Source organism: Natrix helvetica, assembly GCF_964273705.1.
Source record: "Natrix helvetica genome assembly, chromosome: 1".
Classification (NCBI taxonomy): domain Eukaryota; kingdom Metazoa; phylum Chordata; class Lepidosauria; order Squamata; family Natricidae; genus Natrix; species Natrix helvetica.
The window spans coordinates 231,758,200-231,782,335 of NC_138548.1; the positions used below are offsets into that span (position 1 = coordinate 231,758,200).

General features: G+C 38.7%; 1 protein-coding gene across 1 annotated transcript; it reads left to right on the forward strand.

The window, feature by feature from the left end:
* Nucleotides 1–353: 353 nt before the first annotated feature.
* On the forward strand, nucleotides 354–15,556 carry PSMD12 (proteasome 26S subunit, non-ATPase 12). The gene is made up of 11 exons (XM_081934408.1): nucleotides 354–560; nucleotides 4,073–4,132; nucleotides 4,608–4,736; nucleotides 6,502–6,609; nucleotides 9,118–9,222; nucleotides 9,899–10,048; nucleotides 10,192–10,326; nucleotides 11,987–12,099; nucleotides 12,718–12,892; nucleotides 13,374–13,451; nucleotides 15,122–15,556. The coding sequence occupies exons 1-11, from the start codon at nucleotides 453–455 to the stop codon at nucleotides 15,329–15,331; spliced, it is 1,371 nt and encodes a 456-aa protein (XP_081790534.1). The 5' UTR covers nucleotides 354–452; the 3' UTR covers nucleotides 15,332–15,556.
* Nucleotides 15,557–24,136: the final 8,580 nt, after the last annotated feature.

Consider the following 24,136-nt stretch of genomic DNA (forward strand, 5'->3'; position numbering starts at 1 on the left):
AAGGGTCGGAGAAACACGGTACATATATTCTCTTCCATTGGCAGATCCCTCAACAACCCTTCTTGTTTCCCATCTCTTTCTTGAGGATTAATCCCTGAGGCTTAATACAGAGCTTCCATATCTGGGCTGCAAAAATCTGGACGCCCACCAGAGGGCAGAGAGAGAGAGAGAGAGGGAGAGACAGAGACAGAAAGACACGCAAAGGCGTCCCGATGGGGCAGAAGAACTGCTGTGATTTTACAGCGCTCCCTCCTCCCTCCCTCCCTCCAAGGTGGCTAACGTAGTGCCTGTCGCCGGGCGTGAAGAGGCGAGGGGTCCTAGGCGAGCAGGCTGCCCTCGTGGTTGCCGCTGCCATTCTAGCCAGGGGCTTCCGGTTCCGGTGAGTCAGTGCGTGACTTGAGTGTTTGACTGGAGAGCCCTGCGAGCCATTTAGGGCTGGACGAGAGCGGGCCATGGCGGACGGGGACGCCGAGAGGGCCGATGGCCGCATTGTGAAAATGGAGGTGGATTACAGCGCCACGGTAGACCAGCGCCTGCCCGAGTGCGAGCAGATGGCCCGGGTAAGCCAGCAAAGGCCTCGCCGAGGGCTGAGTCATGGCGCGGCCCGACTTTAGGCCGCATCGGCCCCTTCGCCGGCAGCCGCTGCTCCCCCCGGGGGGGGAGATTGGAGGGGCGGGGGAGGATCGCCTCTCCAGACTGACCCTGGCCGGGGGACTGTAGCGAGGCAGGTGTGGGGAGAAGGACGGAGAAGGGCCCTTTGGGCTCGGCAAGCCGCTTTGCCCGGCAAGGGAAAGCCCAGGAGGCTCCGCTCCCTGGGTGGCTGAAATGGGAGAAACGGGGCGAGATGCTGCTGCTCTCTTTCCCACGGGAAGGGCCGATCGTGCGTGGAGTACGCTAAGCCGCTGCCGTCTTTCTAACATCAGGAGTGGAAGAAATCGGGACGAATCCCCCTCCCTCCCCCCAAAAAATCCGGTACATGGTTTTTCGGAGGAACGTGCCCCTCGGAATTAAATAAATATGAAATACAAAAAAATTAAATAAGGCCTTTGTTGTAATATTACGGCGGCTGGTCCCAAGAGGTAACAAGGTGCCTTGCTTGCATTGGAAGAAAAGAAGCGATTATAGCTGTTTCTTTTTTGAGGTTCGGCAAGAAGAACGATTGACATTTTAACTCCGTGGTTCTCAACCTTTTTTTGGCCGTGCTAAAATCCTGATGCCTCCCCCCCCAACATATAATTCTTACTTTACTCAAAAAGTGAACTCTACTCACGCAGAGAAAGCCTAAAGGGCCATTAACTTGGTTTAAACAAGGTTCCAATTGCCCCTACATTGGGAACCATTGGTTTAACACGAGCTTTAAATTCAGTGGGTTTCTTTCTCGCTGTAAATCGGTGTTGCTGCTGCTGCGGCTTCAGGACTTTTGGTTTTATTGATTAATCTTATTTAGAAACTGCCTCTCAAAGGGGAACCCTTTGGCTTCCTTTTTAACTCCTGTCGGATTTACAAGAACATTGGTGTTCTGTTGAAGTAATATTAAAAGATCTGCATGGATATCGAACTATACTGCAAATCTGGGATATCCTATGAATTGTACTGTTTTATTTGTTTCTTGTGTACATGGCATCTCTGCTTAGAATAGTCACATTTTTTCTTTTGCTGTGTGTTATTACTACACATTCCCCTCCAAAAAGGTGGATTGGATACTTAAGCATGAAATTTTTCAAATTAATTGTTTTTGGAATTGTGTTTCCCTGATGCTAAAACCTAGGTTTACTTCCTAGAGAAGTAATAGCTTATTAAAAGATGTAAGTCTATGGTGGGGTGGGGTGGGGGAATTCTATTCAGAGTGTTAATTATCTTGAATTTAGAAAATAATACAAAACTGTTCATCACTATCCAGACCAAGTGATGGCGAAGAACTGTTGCTCTCTGCCATATTGATTACATGTTGTGCTATTAAGGGTGTGTGCTCATGACTTGCTAAACCCCAAATTATCAAACTGGATTTTAATTTAGTTTGCTGGCCTAAGTGTTTTGATTCATTTAAGGTTAAGCATACTGTATGAATTTAGATTAAGTGGTAAAATCTCCCTACTACAATATTGATCGTCATTTCTGATGATTTCAAAGATGCATCCATACTGGTTTCATGGCAACAATAGAGAAATAGTTAGGTTTTATCTAGTTTTTTCTTTTAAAATATTCTGTTTCTGGAATTTCCTGGTGGTCTTTCATTTGAATACCAGCCTGGTTTAAATCTGATTAACTGCTTAAGATCAACCAAGGTTGACTAAGTGCAGTCACCTGCTTTATATCGGCATAAACCAGGATTAAATTGTACCTGGAAAAAATGTGGAATGTTAAATACAAACTAAAACATTGAACATAGAGTTTTGTGCAAAAGAAGGGTCATTAACAGTCCTTAGAATATAATAAATGCAGGGGGAAAACATAGTATTCAGAGTAGGCATTGACTGGGCCTTCATCACCCTTTTGGTTGTGAATAAAAGGTAAAAATTATTTGGCTAAAGAAGTTACTGCACACAGTTGGAACTTCAGATGCTACCTCTGTCAGTGGAGCGATTTGAAGATCTACCATAAGAAGTTTTCTCTTTTGTACATTTTTGAACATAAAGTTCCTTTCTTCCATCCATCCATCCATCCATCTCTATAGCTGCCCAATTCATCAATCAAGTGACTCCATATTGTTGGTATGATTAAATTATTGGAGGAAGATCTCCTGCCTCTCCTGATATGGAAAGAACTCTGCGGCACATGAAATTAACTCTCTGAAATGTTCCGTTACCTGTTGGGAATGTTGTCCTTTAACATCAGTGTCTTTTGGAACCAAATTGTAATAGCACTGTTAATTCATTTTGTCATGAAGGGCTTCCTGTAGTAACACATTTTTGAATTTGTTTCTTTGTGTAAACATTTTCCCCAGCTTTTTTTTTTTTTTTGCAATAGCAAGGAATTTTTCAGGGCAGTACACTAATGGCAATAAAGTACATATAGCTAGCTGCAATAATTTAATTAGAAGAGAATAGCTAATGTAAATTATTATGTTTGGAGAACAGAAATATGTTTGCTGTTTACTTGAGAGGGGAAGCAAAATGAGGTGCATGCTATAATTTCCCATTCCCTGCCCCACCTGGAGGTGCCCTGGCAGCTGCTTCTTAGAGCCCATGACCTTAAGTGTCGCTGCCAGCGACCATAGTTTGCCCCCTCCCCTTTCCCGGATAACAGCTGACAGGAGAGGAGAGGCAGCACGCCAGGCAAAGTTTCACCACCCCTGCCCCAACAAGGGAGGGGAGGGGAGAGTCCAGCAGCGCCCAGGGCACTATTTTGCCACTGGCAGGGATGCCGGGCACTCTATTCCCTGCCCCACCTGCCACCCACAAATTGTGCCCCACCACGAAATGCGCGTCTTAATAGAGCCACGACGCGGGTTTCCTTTGCTGCCTGCACACTCCGGGTGGCCAGCAGCCAAGCTGGCAATCGGCTGGCTGCCTCTAATCTGCCTGCCCTGTGTCCATACCTGGCTCCTGCGCCTTCGCCCGACTGCGCTGACCTCTTGCTTTTCTCCCTGCCTCTTCCAGCCGACGGTGCTGGCCAGGAGAAAACAGGCGGCGAGTCTGTAGAAGAGGAGGAGGGTTCGTGGCTCTGTGATGTGCACTGGGGAACTGGGAAGGAAAGCATTTTCAGGTGGCAGTGCTTGTTGGAACTGCCTGCCGCCTGAAACACGATGCACTTGTTTGGCCTCTGCACGTGCCCTTTTTGGAATCAGGGAGGGGATCCTGCAGCCCAAAAATTATTTTACTGAAAAAGGCTTTCATCGCAGTTCCCCAGGCAGCTTCAGGAATCAGGCGCCATGTGAAAGTGAGGATCCCCGCCACATGGAACCCCCTGAAAATGTGACGCTCGGAGGTGGTGGATGGAGCTACATTCGGAGTATAAGACGCACCCAGATTTTCACCCTCTCTTTGGAGGTAAAAAGGTGCGTCTTATACTCCAAAAAATACGGTACTTTACTTTTTTTCATTTTGTTTTAAACACCATACTTTTGTTTTAGGATGGAAGGCTTCAGGAAGCAATCGAAACATTGCTGTCACTGGAAAAACAGACTCGAACTGTAAGCATTTTTAAAATGAACTAGTCATTTCTTCAACTTTTAAAATTAGTCTTTCATTTTTTTCTCATAAATTGTGTATGATTCTTCTGCAGATACCAAAATAGCAATTGATGTCTTTTGCTCCAGCTTTTTATATGTTCTTAGAGACAATGAGATTCTCATTGATTTTAGAAAACCGTGAAAGAGAGTTAGTTTACAGTACACGAGTATGTGAGTTAATGCTTAAATAATCTTAAATAAGATAAAGTAAAATCTCCATTTATAAGCAAGAATAAAATGTGGAAAATTTTATGTGTACTGGAATAACGAATTGGTCATTTGTGAATTCTGGGTTATTTTTCTTCCTATACACTTGATCTTGCGATCGGAAATGTATTTCTTTTCATAAATAGTTAAGTTTTTAAATTTTTTAAAGGAACTCTTGCAAATGTTTTGCACTAAAAATGATATATTTTATCTCCTATGCTTTTTTTAGGCTTCTGATATGGTTTCCACATCTCGCATCTTGGTTGCTGTAGTAAAAATGTGTTATGATGCTAAAGACTGGAATGCTCTTAATGAAAACATTTTCGTTCTTTCAAAAAGGAGGAGTCAATTAAAACAGGTGAGTTTAGTGAGGGAAAAGGGGGAAGGTTAGAAGAAACATACTTTTCCATTCTTGTTGTAAGAAGTTGTCCATCTGTTTCTCTCCCCCCCCCCTCCAAATTATATGACCACATTTTGGATGCTTGGTAACTGCTCACCTTTATAATTGGTTGCAGCATCCCACAGTCACATGACTGCGATTTGTGATGTTTTTTTGCTGATTTCTGGCAAAAAAAAATGCCCATCCAGAAGAATGAGTTCTTATTTATGACTGGTGTTCACTTAATGACAGCAGTGATTTACTTAACGACCACCACAAAAAATGCTGTGCCGTTGGGTTTAGTCATATGGGTCGGTGCCCGAACTTATAACTGTAATGTCTTATGACTGGCAATCCAGTCTCGGTTGTGGTTATAAGTTGAGGACTTCCTGTATTTCTCTGATGTGGTCTCATATGGTACAGCTCGGCAACTATTGGCATCGGTTGTACATAAACAGATCAAGATTTCATACGTGTAAAAGAGAATTGGGTATAATTGTTTCCTGAATCATATCAGGTCAAATGAAAAGTGTGTCTGTACTTTGAAGGCGGATTCCTTGCAGTTTAAAATAATTTATACTAGTTATTTTAAGATTTCTATAAGGTTAAATCCTGGTGACTTTTTACCATCTTGTGTAGCTTTTATTGCTTAAACCTAATAGTAGGTTTTACTTAAATATTAGATCTGGTGCAAAGTCTACTTTTCACTTCCTATCTATTGCGGTTTATGTATAGTGACATAAGTGTACTGTGTGTAGCATCCCAACTCAATTCCTCTTATTCGTGTGAAGTAGGCTGGGTTGAGACACAGACAACAATCGATTCAGGGACAGCTAAATTAAATTCCTTGAGTTTCTAGCTAATTTTGATTGATCACTGGATAACTTGGAAGGTACATAATAAAAAAGTTTTTATGTTGATCATAAATTATTCAAATGATGTAGATTTATATTCAAGTTTATATTATTGTTTTATAAAAATGGCTGCAATTTGTAATTACATTTACTGTGGTAGTGACCATGAATGGTAACATTGCTTTGACTGAAATGTGATGCTCCACAAATTGACAAGCTGTCCTGGTGGAAGACTTAAGTTTATTTTTGTTGTTTAAATTCTTTTTGCTCCCTTTCAACTATTGCTTGATTGCTTTAAAAATAAAAACCACTCAAAAGATGCATATGAAGCAAATAGCCCAAGATATATAGAGTACAAACAGCAGTTCAAAGTTTCAGGCAAAATTAAATTGTGGTATTTTTCTTTTCAGTAAAGTTGTACGCAATGCTACTGTAGTATAGTATGCAAGGAAAAAATTAGTCCTTGTTTTAATTTTAAGTTGTAGACGTCATGATGAGTATAAAGAAACAACTTCTTTTGAAATCCTAAAGTTGGCAAATGCCTTGTTCTTTTCCACATAGTACTGGAGACGTTTCTTCTTTTAGCAGGTTTATCTTACTAAAAAGTAGGAAATATTAGACAAAAATAGCTCAACTGCATCCTTTTGCAGTTGCAGCTTATTTTTGTTTTGCTCCACGTGGTGCATATGTGAAAATGAAGGCAAATAATCATTGACAACTTCCTATTTGTTTTGTCATGTGTCTTCCTTGGGTAGCAAACATTTTCAGTTCCCTTTGATATTTTGAAATAAAGTTCCATAACAGGCAATGCTACTGAAACAAATGAACACCAATGCTGTCTGTGCAAGTTTATTTTCAGTAAGTGTAATCTTCCTCATTATTTATGCTAGGCAGTTGCTAAAATGGTCCAACAGTGCTGTACATACGTTGAAGAGATGGCAGATTTGCCAACCAAATTGCAGCTGATTGACACGTTACGTACAGTGACGGAAGGAAAGGTAAGATATTTTGCTTTTTCACAATCTCTGGCTTTTTTATTTTCTTTGTCATACTTATGTAACACTCAGGGTTTTCTTGGTGCCTTGCAAACTAAATATAGTTATCATGAAATAATTTGATAAATTCCAGCTTTAATATTTGCTAATAGAGGGTATAAAACAGCATAGAAACTGGCACTCCAAGAAGTCAAGAAATACCCCAGTGACTAGGATTTAAAAGAACAGCCTCAAAGGCCTTTGGAAAGATATTCAAATGCTGAAATGTGTCTGTGCCTACAAAGATCAGAATCATACAAGCCATAATGTTACCTGTGACACGCTATAAAAAGTGAATGTTGGATTTGGAAAAAGCAAGATAGTAAGAAGCATTGATGCTTTTGAACTTTGTTGTTGGAGAAGACTTGTGAGAAAAATGTGGATAACTAGAAAACAAATCAATACAATCTTTGAACAAATCCGCCCAGAGTTCTCATTTGAGGTACAAATGATGATGCTCAAATTAGACCTATTATGTGAAGGCCTACCTCTCCAAAGGCTTGGAAAGATGGAAAGAAGAAGAGGGTGACCAGCAGCAAGGTGTGGGTAGACTCAGTTATAGTGGCGATGAGTGCAGCATTAGAAGACCTGAAGAACTAGGTTAGGAAGAGTTCATCATGGAGAAAGTCTATGGCAGTGATGGCGAACCTTTTTTGGCTCGCGTGCCACAAGTGGGGGGAGCGTAGGGGAGTCGAGTGCGGGCATGCCGCACCCATAATGCAACCCGCGACCCCCCCCAGTGCGCATGCGCGCACAACAGGCAACCCCCCCCCATTTTTACATGTTTTTTTCGCCCTCCCCAGGCTCCAGAGGCTTTATAGGAGCCTGGGGAGGGCGAAAAGAGCCTCCCCCGACCCCCCTCGGACGGTCCCTGAAGCCTTCGGAGCACTTAAAACCACCCTCCGAGCAAACCGGAAGTGACTTCCAGGTTGCTCGGAGGGTCGTTTTAAGCGCTCCGAAGGCATCAGGGAAGCCTCGGACGGTCCCTGAAGCCTCCGGGGAGGCGGGGGAGGCTCTTTTTGCCCTCCCCAGGCTCCTATAAAGCCTCTGGAGCCTGGGGAAGGCGAAAAATAGCTTTTAAAAAGGTGAACTCAGCTGGCCAGCGCGCGCATGCGTGCTGGCCAGCTGACAGGGCAGCGCCTCGCGTGCCCTGACAAATGGCTCCGCGTGCCACTTGTGGCACGCGTGCCATAAGTTCGCCATCACGGGTCTATGGGGTCAACAACTTGATGGCATTTAATCAATTAATCTTGATCCATTTATTCTTCTATTTACCTTGTGATTCAGTCCTCATTCTCTCTATATAGAAGGCATCTATTTTATAGTGGTCGCTCACATTTGAATTCAGTCTGCATATATTCATTTATTTACCCGTTGCTCTTGTCCTTGTTTTATCACCTGAGGTTCTTAGGAAACTTACTGTTTCCATTCAGTGTACTTTTATGTGGCTTTTGACATATCCAGCCCAAATGGCAGAAATACTGATGTCTACGTTTGACAGCATTACTAGCTTAGTACATAAGGGACACTGTGTCTTCTCAGCAAGGCATTCAACACAGTCTCTCATAATACCTTCGTTAAAGAAATGGTAAAATTTTGATGAGGTAAATGTAAGATGGATTTGTAATTGATTCTCAGCATTCATAGAATACTGTTCATTAGCTCCACGTTAGCTTGGAAAAGTATTATTGAATAGATGGCAGAACACAGAATCAGTATACAGCAAAACCTCCAGTCACGACCATAATCCGTTCCATGACTTCAGTCACAACTCAGTTTGGTCGTGACCAGAAGTGAGACTGCACACGCACATACAAAAAAAAAATGGTGTGGAAGGGGAAATCGCTGTGGCTGTGTTTGATCGCCGAGTATTTGTTTGCGATCAGACGCAAACATTTTGTGAAATGTTTAGCCGTCACCCGTTTTGGTCGTGGTCAGAAAGGTTTGTGACCAGAGGTTCTACCGTACAGATAAAGATATGACAGGAGCTCTGGCTTTCCCTCTTCTGTCACAGAGCCAGGATACTTGGTAACTATTTATATGTCTTCCAAATCTCTCCTCAGTCAAGGTGTATCTGAAACATCTATTCAGTATATTAACTTGGCCTTTTGATTTAATAGCACATAAATATACATTAACTCATTAACACGTTAAGCTTTTACTGTATTTTTACTTTGGCTTTTATTTTTTGCCAATTTATTTTTTTTATTATTTACATTATAAAATATGAATATGACGCTATAGAATATAGATTACAAGTGAAGATTTAGATGAATTAAATCTTAAACTGAAAAAAAGTATATATCCATTATTTTTAAGATATTAATAAACATAAGATTGCTTGTATAATTGATTCTAAGTATGACATTGATAAATGTATTTTATATTTGTAAAAATAAAAGGGCTTCTTCCACATATACAACACTAAGTTTATGCAGTGGTTAATTCTTAATTCTGCCTTGCTGTTTTTAGATATACGTTGAAATTGAGAGAGCTCGGCTGACAAATACACTGGCAAAAATAAAAGAACAAAATGGTGATGTAAAAGAAGCAGCCTCAATTTTGCAGGAACTTCAGGTAATATAAAAGAATAGTTTAGCTTGGGATCAGTGCCCATGTTTCAAATATTCTCTCTTTCCAATTTTTAAAAGTTGTTTTGATCAGTTATATTAGTAGTCATATAAGAACATTAAATAGGGTTTAATGCAAAGATTTTGGGCTATTTATCTCTTGTGTTTTAGAAACCTTTTAAATAAAGTGGTTAAATACATTGACCACACAATATTGTTTACTTGCCAGTAAGGGTTGTTAAGCTTACTTTTTCCAGCCAGAAGATAACCAGCTTTCTAAGAAAACAATGAAAATATTTTCTAAGAAGATATACTAGGTGGGATCTGAAATCCAGTCTGACGCACATCATCTTTTGCAGTGGGAGTTTTTTTTTTCTCTCACCCTGCCCCCAGCCTTTAAGAATAGATTTTTGAGGGTTTAATCTGATGCCAAAAAAGCTTAAATTTCATTTTGAATTGGACCAACATTCAAGATAAATGAAGCTTGTTCATCTGGGAATTGAACAGACTTTGTCTACAGAAACTTGTTATACTATAATTGCTTGGATTTGCTGTAGACTTGTAACTACCAACCAAAGAGTTTTATGTAAGTTAAAAATTAATAACGCTTTTGTTAGCTTTGTGTGCAGTTCTTAGAATTTCACGTGTCTCAGTCTGTAATATTTTCATGCTCTGAACTTTAGGTGGAGACCTATGGATCGATGGAAAAGAAGGAACGTGTGGAATTCATCTTGGAACAGATGAGGCTTTGTCTGGCTGTAAAGGACTACATTCGAACTCAAATTATAAGCAAAAAAATTAACACCAAATTTTTCCAGGAAGAAAACACTGAAGTATGTCTGGTGGTAGAAAACTTTTGATTTGCTGCTTTATGGGGTGTTGTTCACACATCTTAAATAGTCCTCACACTACTGGGGAAGTGAAGATGTGTATGCTTAATGTGTCTCTCCTAACCCAATGTTATTTGACGTTCCAGAAACTAAAATTGAAATACTACAATTTAATGATTCAGTTGGATCAGCATGAAGGTTCTTACCTTTCCATTTGTAAACACTACAGAGCTATTTATGATACACCTTGTATCCAGGCTGAAGGTGAAAAATGGCAACAGGTAAGAGCAAGAGGAGTCTAGATTATATGCTGTTAATGTCTGTATAAGCAAATGCTGCCTTTACGAGGGTACTCGTTTTAATTTTTAGGGCAATGAAAGTCAAATTTTATTGTTTTCCCATTATAATCAATATTTTAGAGGAAAAAAGTGATTTATATTTACATTTCTTGAAATAGCGTTTTATTGTTTCTAGAACAGCTTCAAAGTTACTTTCTTTTTTATTAAATAAAATGTAGTTCGAGTTATATTTGATAGAATAGAACAGGGGTCCCCAACCTCCAAACCCCAGCTCACTATCTGGCTGCAGCCTATTCGGAATTGGCCCATGTGAGTGGCTGATGGACAGTCCTTGACCAAGGGGTTTGTGTTTGCGCCCAAGCCCACCACTTGTGCAAGGGCTGCATGCTAACCCTAACCCTGCTCATGTGGCCCAGTCCCCCCCCCCCTGCAAAGGTTGGGGACCGCTGGAACAAAATCTTATCAGCCCATATGGAAAATACTGTATTTTCAAACATAGTTAGATACTTTTTGGCACTTTTGCAAATGGGGAATGCTTGAAAATTGCTTTAATTCAGTTAAAGCTTTTGAAGTAGAAAGGAATAATTCTTCATGTTTCTCTGTAAAGCTGTTTCACATATTGCTCAAAGAGTTTTTCTCTAAGTTAAGATTAAAAAACTGCAGGGAGAATGAAGAATCAGCATTGTTGGACGTGCAGGCAGTGCTGGAGACTGGTGCTTTGTTTTGCAACATCTAGCTTCCTTCTTTTTAATTGAAATATATGGGTACACAGGAGACCCAGATAGACAGGCCTCTGTTGCATTGCCAGAGGAAACACTGGGCAGAGGGCTCATTCCAACCTGCTTAAATAACTTAAGCAATGCAGATGTTTCCACATTCTGTTTACGATAACTAGAATTGGGCAGAACCTTTGAAGAGTGACCTTCGTAAGGGCAGGATTCTCCACGGATGCTCATCTCTCTTTCCACCTTGCATACATTTGCTCCGGGCATGTAGTCAATCTACTGTAGTAGGAATCTGAACCAAGCTTGATTCTCATGCATGTAAGGGCATGAAAAGATAGTTGGGAGCTATACATGATAGGAAAATACTGATATGAAAGAAGTCAGATCTTAACATTAAACTGCTCAAAAATACTTAAAATACTATGTTAAAAATAATATGTGTGAAAATTCTGAAAAGGCTCAGGAAGCAGAAGTTATTTGTAGTGATGGTATTCAAAATTTGCTACTGATAAAAATGCATGTAAATTATTTAAGATGCAAGAAACCAGAGCTCCCTATTTGCTTAATTTTCAAAGGTATCTTAGGAATTGAAAACTCCATACAAATTTATGGAACAATGTTCCAAGGTACATATATGGGAATGCCACTAATTCCCCTTATATCTTCTTTAACATGAAGAATTCTAGCCTAACAAGAAAGCTTTAAATTGTTTTCAACGAATTTCCTCATTTTGTATATAAAATTGATGATCTGTTTGGTTCCTTTCAAATCTCCAAACTTGTAATTCCGAGTTAAGTTTGATTGCAGATTGGTACATAATTTTTTTTTAAAAATCAGCTTCTTATTCTACACAATGTTGTTTATTTTAACATATCACTACGTCTACAGATCGGTTTTCTTCTCTTTCTCTGAAACAGGCACTGAAGAGTGTTGTATTGTATGTCATCCTATCCCCTTACGATAATGAACAGTCTGATTTGGTGCACAGAATAAGCAGTGATAAAAAACTAGAAGACATCCCCAAATATAAGTATGTGGCTTCTATTTTTTTTTTAAAATTAAGAATACATTTGGGATGAAATCTGTGGAAATGCTTTTGTGATATGTGTTTTTTAATGTTGTACGCCGCCCTGAGTCCTTTGGGAGAAGGGCGGCATATAAATCCAATAAAACAAACAAACAATAAAACAATAAAACAAATGCTAATTTGCAGAATATGTTCCCGGTAGAATTTCATATAATATTCATAACGTTATGTCGTCGGCTAAGATATGTATTTGACCGTATTTGAATTACTGCATTTATAGAATGTAAAATGATAGTTGTGATGTTGGTGTGCTTGTAAGTTATTGATTTCTGTTCCCAAGTTTTGAATATGTATATATGTTAAACTGAAACTGTATTAGTATCCTCGATGCATATTTGTAAAGAATTTTTGGTAAATAGATATGTACATACTGATATGTATAATGATGCTGGTATACTCTTTTGAATAAATAGTTTAGTTTCTGACATATTAATGCAATTGCACATATCTAAGAAAGCAAGTAAGGTAGATTAATGCACTGGTACCACTGGCAGAATTCTTTTAGAAAATGCAGTGTTCTGATGGACGTGAAGATGATTTAGCCGTCTTTTTTTTAAACAGAGATCTTTTAAAACTGTTTACTACTATGGAATTGATGCGCTGGACTACTCTTGTGGAGGATTATGGGAAAGAATTGAGGGAAGGATCCCTCGAAAGTCCTGCAACAGATGTGTTTGGCTACACAGAGGAAGGGGAAAAAAGATGGAAAGATTTAAAAAACAGAGTAGTGGAACATGTAAGTCAATTCTGTTTTTTTAGCCCTTTGTCATTAATAGCCATCCTTTTTATTGAAGCTGTTTTGTCGGTGGGACTGACATAGTGCTTATTGCCAAACTCTATTTGAGAAGTTATTTTTGACAGATAATACATCTTTGTTCTAGTTGGAGTATAGGAATATAAATTGAATAGTGTAGCAGTGCTGTTCCATATAAATAAACTTTGATACAGAGAAGAATGTGAAAAAAAATGTTGTCTTTAAAATGTAATTCACTGCTGATTCCTTCCAGCAACTTGTTTGATATACATTAGAGTTGTCTCTGAGAATATCTTGTATGTTTTCTACATAATAAACGGAATAAATTATTTAACTCTCTCTCAATAAGTATTGAAACGTAAGCAAATGCTTGAATCCATTGCAAGATTTCCTTTTTATATATTGGGAAATTATTTCAATGAATACCTAACAAGGGTCTATTCTGATTTTTTTTCCTCTTTAGAATATTAGAATAATGGCAAAATATTATACCAGAATTACTATGAAGAGAATGGCACAACTTTTGGATTTATCAGTTGATGTAAGTGATGCTTGAAATTGCTTATGGCTTTCACAGGAGAGAAAATGTATGACACAGTTTGGAAAAAAAAAAGCACTCATAGTATTTTTGGAGCTTTTAGAAACCGATTTCCATGGTGATGTACATTTAATTTGGTAGTAGAATCAGTAAATCTCATTGAGATTCTGCTCCTGTACATACTTCTCTGGACCTATTTATAAGTGAACTTATATCTGAGAAAATTTATGTAAATTTCTACTAGAAGCAGGGGGGCGGGGGGTTTAGTTGTTGAATTAGTGTTGGCTCCTGGCAATTGCTGTGACTAGTCCCTGCAGCATTGGGGGGAGATTTTTTTTGAAATGGTTTGCGAATTAATGAAATATACCTGTTATATTTCATCTATAATATAATGGTGTAAAAAGTATGTAGAGTAAAAAGAAACGATGTAGTTTCTTAGCTATTACCAATGACAGGCCAACTAATAAGCCAACTGTAACCTGAAATCTAGCAAAAAAGCTAGTGAGCCTTTCAGAACACTGGTGTTTGCTAATGTTTTAGTAAATACCATCTCTAACCTACTGGAGGGGATCCAGAGTATTTCAAAACACTGGCGTTCAGGAGCGTTTTGGTGAATGCCGTTATTGCCACGTTTCATAGTGAAGACTAGTGCTCTCAACCTTCCAAAACAATGGCATTCGCTACCATTTTCACCAAGTTTAATGCCTGTTCCTCCAGCACACCAAAGGATTTCCCTTCTGGAAATTCTGAAAAAGAGCAGGACGTGGAACGCTGGAGGACTGCTAATCTAGAAAAAGTGCTATCAAACACCATAACTAAACACCTTATTGCTATAATTTTCATGATAGTTCTCTCCTGGTGAGGTGGGGGCTGGCTTTCTTCCAGCACTCTGTTGGACACCCCCCTCCCCCATAGTCACTTAAACACAGCTGGGAGATTCAGGATTGCAGCTAATGAGCAAAGTTAAGTGAAGCACTTGGCAACTGCTTCACTTAACAACTGAGATTCTGGACCCAATTGTGATCATAAGTGAAGGGCTACCTGTGTAATCAAAATTTCAGCGCTGAACCACATTTTTTTTAAAAAAAATAAGGGATGACATCAGGTATGCCAGCCAAATATAAATGTTTCTCCAGTACATTTCATTGGAAGTATTTTTTGTGCATGTACAGGTAGTCCTTGACTTACAACAGTTCTTTCAGTGAGTGTTCAAAGTTACAATAGCACTGGAAAAAGTGACATGACCATTTCCCTCGGTTCCGACCCCCATGATCATGTGATCAAAAATTCAGATGCTTGGGAAGTGGTTCATACTTAGGAGTGTTGCTGTGTCCCAGGGTCATGTGGTTCCCTTTTGAGACCTTTGGACAAGCAAGGTCGGGGGGAAGCCAGATTCACTTATCAACCGGGTAACTGACTTATCCACTTCAGTGATTCACTTAACAATTGTGGGAAGAAAAGTCGTAAAATGGGGCAATATTCACTTAACAAATGTCTCATTTAACAACAGAAACTCTGGGGTCAATCGGGGTCATAAGTCGAGGACTGCCTGGATATTCATTCATTTCTTCAGAGTGTGGGTCACTGACGTACTACTCTGAAACAATGACATTTCATTCAGAATGGTTTGTTAGTTTGACTACCTGATTCTCTGTCATTTATTTGCTTTACAGGAATCTGAAGAATTTTTGTCCAACTTAGTGGTGAATAAGACCATCTTTGCAAAAGTTGATAGGCTGGCAGGAATTATCAACTTTCAGAGACCCAAGGACCCAAATAACTTACTCAATGACTGGTCTCACAAGCTCAATTCACTGATGGCTCTAGTTAACAAAACTACACACCTCATTGCCAAAGAGGAGATGATACATAACTTGCAATAAGGTGCCTCAGTAGCCTTAATGCTTTAGAGAGGCATTGAATTGGCCATAGAGACTTTATCCCACTGTATATTTTTTCATCTCTCCCTTCCAGATGAAACTTAGAACATAATCACTCTTGAAGAATTGTTGACAATTAAGTTCCTTTGATTATTGATTTGGTTTATAACAATTTTTTTGCTGCAATTGATGGGGAAAAATAAAATTGTACCGCTTGTGTAATGGAAATGGCCTTTGATTTATACCAATTCATCCTGGATTTGTCTGATTTGCATATCTTTTTACATTGTTAGATATATGTTGTAATACATTCTTTTATAAAGAAATGTGACAAAAGTGTTTATTTAATGTTGATTTTCCTAGACTGAAATTTCAAGCATGGAACAAGTATAATTTCTCCTATGTTAAAGTATGGTAGGTTTATAGCAGATCAAGAAAAGCATGGAATTAAGTTGTAGCTGTTTTGTATGGTTTTTATACATCAATGCTTTTCACTTACATTTAGCTAGGTACGTTAACACAAACAGTTACCGAAAGAAAAGTCTATAACATTGCTGATACTTCATTGTGTCCTGATGAAGAATGGTTTAGGCTGTTTCCAGTAACCTTACGATCTAAACTGAAAGCAAAATGTAAATAAGTCAAATTGGTTTTCTAACCTTGCATTCAACTGGTAAATAGCCATTTATGTTTTGGCTCGTAAACTTGAAGGTCGAATTTTAAATGTACAGGCCTGCAGAGTGCTGTATGCTGCAATTAATTAATTGCCATGTTCAGCTACTGAGACAGGTTGTTTCCAAACAAACATGTTTTAAAAATGGCACTTAAAACAATATAAAGGGTGCATAGGTAAGTGTCTTGGATACATTGAGGCTAATGCTTTGAGCTTGCATTTTTAAAGATTTTATTCCTTTACATTATTTGGCAACTTGCAAATTTTCATTCATTAAGAGATTGTGATGTGGGATGAAGCAAGGGGTGGACTCTGCTGTTCTAAAGAACAAATTGCTCCAACTTTGGATCATAGCCCATATAAACAAACAAAAATAGATCTTTATGTTACATGTTTTTTTTTCCATTTTGCATGGTATGATGTAAATAGAACAGTTGCTTGTACGGGCAAATTTTGTCCAGGCTCATTCTGAGATTCACTATTCCATATAAGCATTGTTGATAGTTAATCTTCATCTATTGCTGTTGTATCTGATAATTTTCTATCAGAAACTTGAAGTGAGTTCACACAGAGCTTTCAGCTATCTCTTGATCAGAGGTTTAGACCCTGGACTCCAGTTAATTGTTTTTTAGAGAGAGATGCCTCTTGTAGAAGAGGAGGATGGAAAGTGATATTTCTGAATTACCTCCTCCAACCCCCCTCAATCTCTTTGATATAGGGAAGGTCTTTGAGTAGATTAAGAAAGGGCAGTGGATAGTTTCCCAGATGGTAGCCATCACAATCTTGGCCGTGTAAAACTTATCCTTTTATTTAAGTGCTATGTATTGCATGTGATGTCTTATTAATGTAAAGAAGGACCAGAAGATGCAATACTTGACGTAAAGTGCTTGTCCAACATGTTATGTGTGGCTATATTGTGCTACCTCGTCATGATACGAGCCCAGTGACTATCTAAAACCATGCTTGATTCCCATTATGTATTAAGGTGTTCAACATTGAGAGATTCATTTCTTATCCACTTTTTTTGTCAATTGAATTCTGTTGCCTTTGCTACATTGCAAAAAAAGTTATTCACTGCCTACAATGATTACAGAAGGTCTCACTACCTGATATTTAGATAACTTCCCTTGGATTCTTGTGCCATTGTTCAGTTCATACAGAATTATTCTACAATGTTTAGGGGAAAAAATTCAGTGGCAAACAAGCAGAAATAATCTGCCGAAATCCATAGTTCTGTGGATTTGAACAAATGCCGATTGCTCTCTTTTTTCTACAACACAATCCTAAATTCTCCTGAGCTTCTATCTACCATAGCAATGATCCCTCCCATGGTCTTTAAATTGCATTCAACTTACATGATAAATTTATTTTCCCTGTGATTCCTGTTGCCTTTCCAAGAAGGGTCTAGGACAACTTGCTGCAGCCAACTCAGCGTGGCCAACTCGCTGTAACCAACTTGCTTCGAGCCAATTGTTCCACAGCCAGTTGTCCCGCATTGAGTCAGTCGTGGCGAGTTGGCCATGCCAAGTTGTCCCATTCTGTTTTAGGGATCATTTTAAACATTCATCAGAGACATGCATTCCACTACGTCATTGCTTAATCAAAGTTTGCTGAATAAACCATAATTGGACATCTCTGCGCTGTAATTTTAAAATTCTTGTGGCTGGGATCCCAGAACTTACCAATTAAATCAACTGCATTATCTATGTGTTGTGTGATCCAGGTGAAAGTTAAGATCTACTCCAGCAAGATACTTTTCTAGATTACAGATTTTTAACAAACTGAAAAAGCTCTTGTTTTGAAGGCTGCTTCTGTATGATTCCTGTATACAATACATTTGAAACCATGGTGGGAAAGTCACAATTTACTGAAATAAGCTGGTAGGTATAGTATTTTGCCTTTAACCCTTTCTCTAATAAGCCTTGAATTATAACTGATTGAATTGTAAGTGGAACTGGTCTAAGTGACAGGTCACTAACGATGTCTTGCATGGGCTGTATGTTTTCTATAATACATAAAGCTGGTTTAAAGGTAGTTTAGTGGAAATTGTATCCAAAAAGAAGGAGACAATTGCTGTTGATTGCCAAACAGTCAAGTATTGCTTTTAGGTAGCCTTAGTAAAAAGAATAATGGTTCTTGCCTTGATGTCTTCTGTGGAAAGCAGCTAACATGTGCATTATGACAACTTAATCTGCATGAGTCAGACTGGATTGGTGTATTAACATGCAAATCCTTTTTCTTCAAGAGCTGATGAAATCCCATTGAAGTTCCATCTTTAACTAATACGATTCAAACTCATTTCCATTTTCAGTGCCATGGAATAAAATTCAAAAGAGGAATAGTGTATTAAGTATAATTTTGGTGAAAAAATGAGACAAAAACTAATTTGAAAAGCAAGGTTATAAGCGTTTTTAAAACAAAAATACCTGATTTTGTGCTCTGTTCAGCAATTACAACTACCCCACACAATTTCTGATTATCCACCAGCAGTATATCATTCTCAGTGTATACCATTACAAACTTTTTGGAGTTATTGGGATTACAGTATCAGATAATGTGCTGAATGTTTATTACATTTATCTAGAATGAGATAAATCAGAATGCATGCACTGATTTGTCTGAGCAAGAATAAAATTTTAGGGTGTCTACTTGAGATATAATTTTAATAAGGAATAGAGGAGTCTATGTTGTGGTAATTCCATGCAATTCTGTTGTGCTTGAATTTAAAAAAAAATAGATTTACTACTGACTGCCACTAAATACTTCTAGACAATTGCTACTTCTTTACACAGTACTTCGGTAAGATTATTAAGTCACCTGATGACCTAAACCATGGTTTGGTTAATTGAGATTTGGTAAATGACAAATGGTTGGATTTGCAGAACATACTAAACCATAAACAATGGTTTGTAAAATAAAATGGCTGGATTCATGTAACTTAAGCCAAAATTAAATAAACTGCATTATGGCTTAATATGTTGTGAGAAATAAATCATATAACATCTATTAGGATGATTTATTAAGTGTACATATGAAAACTACAAATTTTGCTTAAATAACAGCATAAATATAGTTACTATAAGTTTTAAAAATAAAGTGGTGCCTATTGAATGTTTTAGACAACCTCTTACCATTTTGAGTCATAAGTTGTGCTGTGGGGGAGTTCTGCTAATTGTCATTCAAAACATTTGATGGACACAATTTTGGCGTTTTACTTTGTAATGGATAGCATTACCAGGACAGAGTACTGATTTTTAAACATGATTTGAGGTTTGGATATGTATACTTTCTAGAGCAGGGGTGTCCAAACTTGGGAACTTTAAGACTTGTGGACTTCAACTCCCAGAATTCCCCAGCCAGCATGGCTGGCTGGGGAATTCTGGGAGTTGAAGTCCACAAGTCTTAAAAGTTCCCAAGTTTGGACACCCCTGCTCTAGAGTATCGTGTCACTTTTAATAGAACTCTGTCTAAGGGAAGTGTGTATACATTTTTACATGTTATCAACATTTCCTGAAGTGATCTAGAGAACTTTGTATGCATTCTGTAGTTTCTAAAAGGTAAAAAAAGTATGGGGAAAATAAAACATATACATTCCAACCTCCCTAATCCAGTAATACATTCCCCTATACTTAGTGATCTTAATTGATATCTCCCATATATCAAATCTCTACCTTTAACTATATCTAAATACTAGAATCAGGTGGAAGGGTGTTTTGGTCCTCCAAGTCTAAATCTCTGTCCAAATTATTGCACTATGATAATCTCAGTTTCAACCCCCAGGCAACTGATTCCAGTGTCAAGATTGTTGCCATTAGCAAGAGTTGTCAAACATTTAACTGATATCTGTGTTTCGTTATTTGAAACCCTTATTCTTTTATCAACATTTGAAAGCATGCTCTCATAGCCCTCTCTGTTTTCCCAAGGCTAAACATTCACAATTCATTCAATTCCTCAGTGGTATTTTAGCTGCCTTTGGCTGAACCTGTTCTAGTTATTTTGAACCCACTGAGATCAATATAACATGTAACAAAAACCAAAAGCAAGAATAATTCTGTAGTATGAAAACGCAATGGTGTTTTTATAGCTCCAAAGGCTATATTATATGTTATCAAATTAGTGGTAAGTCCATAAATTCTATTTTCTTAATTACTATTTTTCTTTAATGGTAAGTTGGGAAAGTTGTTAGTCTGTTTCCAAAATTCAGAGAGCTTAAAGGGGGGCAAGCCTGAAGATTGGCAATTGGCTCACATCTCATAGGTGCCTTACTCCCTGCTATAGGTCAAATAATATAATTAGGAGTGGTGATTAACTACTTTCCCAAGATCCCTTCAGCCCCAAGGGAAATATACTTTGCTTCTCAACTTGACTAAGTAATTATTTTCCTGACATTAACAAAACTAAAGTACTGAGCATCAATTAACCACTGGTCCAATCTGAATAGCTTGCAGCCCAATAGTAAATCAATATTACATGACTCATTTTATGGCACCAAAGGAAACTCTAGGCAATTTGTTGTCTGCTTCTCCCTTTTCAAAACAGGTAACTGGAGTAATTGCACACTGAAATCTATGAACTTTAATATCAAACAAGGAGCAATCTTTCTTTGCAGAAAGAAATGATTATTCACCTCCAATCAAAACGTGATTTGTAATTAGATGGAGAAAGCTGCTGTATATTCTAAGGTTAAACTTTCTAGTTTTTATTCAAGGAATAAGCATGGTGAAATTAACACTCAATGTACTGTCCTCGGCAACAGCAGTGTGCTGCAAGCCCCTTTCTTGAATTTCCAAAATTTCTTTAGCTTGAAATAGTTATCAACTCCATCATTAAGCGTGATATGTATTCTCACACTGAGTAAATTGGCAATTGGGCCAAGGCCTGAGACAGAAGGCTGTATTAGCAATAGAAATAGCCTTTAGAGTTATATACCGCTTCACAATGCTTTATAGCCCTCTCTAAGCGGTTCACAGAATCAGCCTATTGTCCCCAACAATCTGGATCCTCATTGTACTATCTTGGAAGGATGGAAGGCTGAGTCAACTTTTAGCCTGGTGAGATCTGAACTGCCAAATTGCAGGCAGCTGGTAGGTAGCAGAAGTAGCCTGCAGTGCTGCATTCTAACCACTGCACCCCCACGGCGCTCAGATTAGCCTTATGTTTCGTTTCTGTTCTTATCAACTGGGTTCAAATTAAAATTTGGAGATGATATACAAAGATCTAGCTCTCTTGAACAATCCATAATGCTGGGAAAGGAGATAGGAAAGAGAAGAGGACGACCAGTGCACAATCCAGAGGTCCTTCTGAACTGGCTTGTGTTTAAGGAACAGTAAATAGTAGCCATAGATCAAATTGAAACGTATGAACTTGACATAGATTCAATTTCAAGTATAGACTTGAAATTCACAAGTGAGCCTTGATTTATTTTTTAAATAATTTTATTAAGAATTATGAGAAGAATAGAAACAAACCTGAATTACAAAAAAACCTACAAAAATCAAAACAAATCCAAAAAAAGAGAGAAAAGTAAAAGAAAGAACTTCCTCCTTCATCCTAGCAATTAAAGATAATTTTAATAGTTAATCGCCATCTATTAAGTTCAACATAATCTCTCTTCACTCAGTAGTTCATCCCTTAAGCAACACAATCTAAATGCCAGTCATTTTTTGCCAGAAAAATCCAATAACGGCAACCAATTATAAATATTTTTCATTTAGCCCTGATAAAAGTAGGTAACCTGTTGTTGTTGTTTTTTACAACTTTAATTCTGAGCCCTTCAAAAAGAGCGCCAGAGTTAGTTTTCTGTTCCTCTGTTTTAAGCCAAAAACCTTTCAGAACTTTAATTATACAATTATATATATTTTTGTATATTTAATAAGTAAAGTTTGTCCCTTGGTTGTCACTTCTAATAAAACCCTTCAGGACTTTACTGAACTCTTTTGTATAACCAGTTTAAAAAAATACAAATCCCTTTCCTGGTTTAATGTTTATACATCTCTTTTAGGGAATAAATTATCGATTGGTTCCATTTGTGTATCTTTTTCCATATCCTCATTGCTTAATGCATTTTAAGTCCCCCTTCAAAATAATTCGCTGCAACTTGTTTTGTAACTCTCTCCATATATTTTACCAAGGAGTTTGGCTGACAAATATTCAAAGGTTTCAATTACAGGTTTCTACTCCAGGCTTTTCTTCAACCTCTATCTCCTCCTAGCATCTTAACTTCAAGGTCCCCTTACCATATATAAGATCCAAAACAATCACCATTTCCCAAGGGAACATTCCTTCTAATTAATTCAAAGCTATAATTATAAATCAATCCGAACCCTTAATCCTTTGTTTAAAAAAAATGCATATTCTAAGCATTTTTGCTGCATCATCAAAAAATTCCAAAAGTTTTAAAATCAAATTTATACCATCCCCCTCTTAAGGAGGAGACTCACTGATGAATATAGTAAGTTTGGTCTAGTCATTAAGGCACCAGACTAGACAGTGGGAAACGGTGAATTCAAGTTCTATTTTAGCCAGCTGGGAGATTTTGAACTAGTCTCTCTCTCAACCCCCACCCCCTCCCCAGATAGTTGTGGGGAAAAATAGGAGGAAGGTGTGTTGGATATGTTTTACCACCTTGAGTTATTTGTAAAAAAATAAAGGTGGGATTTAAAGTTTAAAGGTTTCCCTTATCCAGTTATGACTGATTCAAAGGGTCAGTGTTCATTTCCGATTCTCAGCCAGGGAGCCTGTGCTGTCAGAGAGGCTTCCATCATCATGTAGCCAGCATGAAAGTATAAAACACAGTAAACCTTTCCTGCTGAAGCAGTGGTGGGTTGCTCTTACCGTCGCTACCGGTATGCTGATCATGGTCTGTCTGTGCACTAGCCTGACGTGCGCTGCGCATGCATGCACAATCCACCGCCCCTGCGACACCCAGCTGCTTGTCGGGGCATGCGCAAGCACCGCACGCTGTGCTCGTGGGCGCAATGTGCCTTTTGCCATAAAAACAGCCTATAGAGTGCGGGCTGGTGGGCCAAACGAGCCACCGTACCGGTATGCTCTCAGCTGCTCCCGTACCCGCAGCAACCACCACTGAGGAGTACCCATTTATCCACTCACATTTGTGTGCTTTCAAACTACTAGTTTTCCAATATCTCAGGGGTTGCCACAAAGAAGAGGGAGTCAAACTATTCTCCAAGGCAGCTGAGGGTAGAACAAGAAGCAATGGGTGGAAACTAATCAAGGAGAGAAGCAACTTAGAACTGAGGAGAAACTTCCTGACAGAACAATCAATCAGTGGAACAGCTTGCCTCCAGAAGTTGTGAATGCCCCAACACTGGAAGTCTTTAAGAAGATATTGGATAGCCATTTGTCTGAAATGGTGTAGGGTTTCCTGCCTAGGCAGGGGGTTGGACTAGAAGACCTCCAAGGTCCCTTCCAACTCTGCTATTATATTGTATTGTACTAGGTTGGCAGGAGCCAGGGCAAGAAATGGGGGCTCACCCTGTCCCAAAGGCACTGGGATCTTGAACCTAGGCTGTCAGCTTTCCAGTTGACAAGCCCAGTATCTTAACCACTGAGCCATTGTGCTGACCAAAGACAGGATACAAATAAATGATCCATATCAGTCTAAAGCATGGGTGTCAAACACTCTGCTTCACATTGCCATCACATGAGGTTTTGCGACATTTCTCTTATCTGCTGAGCTGGGGTGGGCGTGGCCTGTGCATGACGCATCCCGTGGGCCACCCAGTTTGACACCCCTGAAGAGTCTTAATCTCTTCAGTATAATAGATAAAATTATAATCAAAAAAGTGAATAAAAATAAGGCTAAGTCAAGCTTAATGTCTTTAAAGGCTGCTTGATGTAATCCTGATTCCTATCCAACTCAACTCCTAAATCAACTGCAAAATAGCAGTTTCTGTGAGCTACTCAAGTGGAGCAACTGTCTAGAGACAGGTGGACAACTTCAAAAATCTCTTTCCTCCAGATTTTGGTATCCAGTCATGAATTCTCCTTCCAAATGCGGTCCTACTCCCAGCAGGATTATCAGTTCTTGGTGCGCTCACAGGAAATGGCGTACTTGACCTTTCGGATGCATTGTAAAAAGCTCTAATTTTCACATGTCCTGGTGTACCGTATAT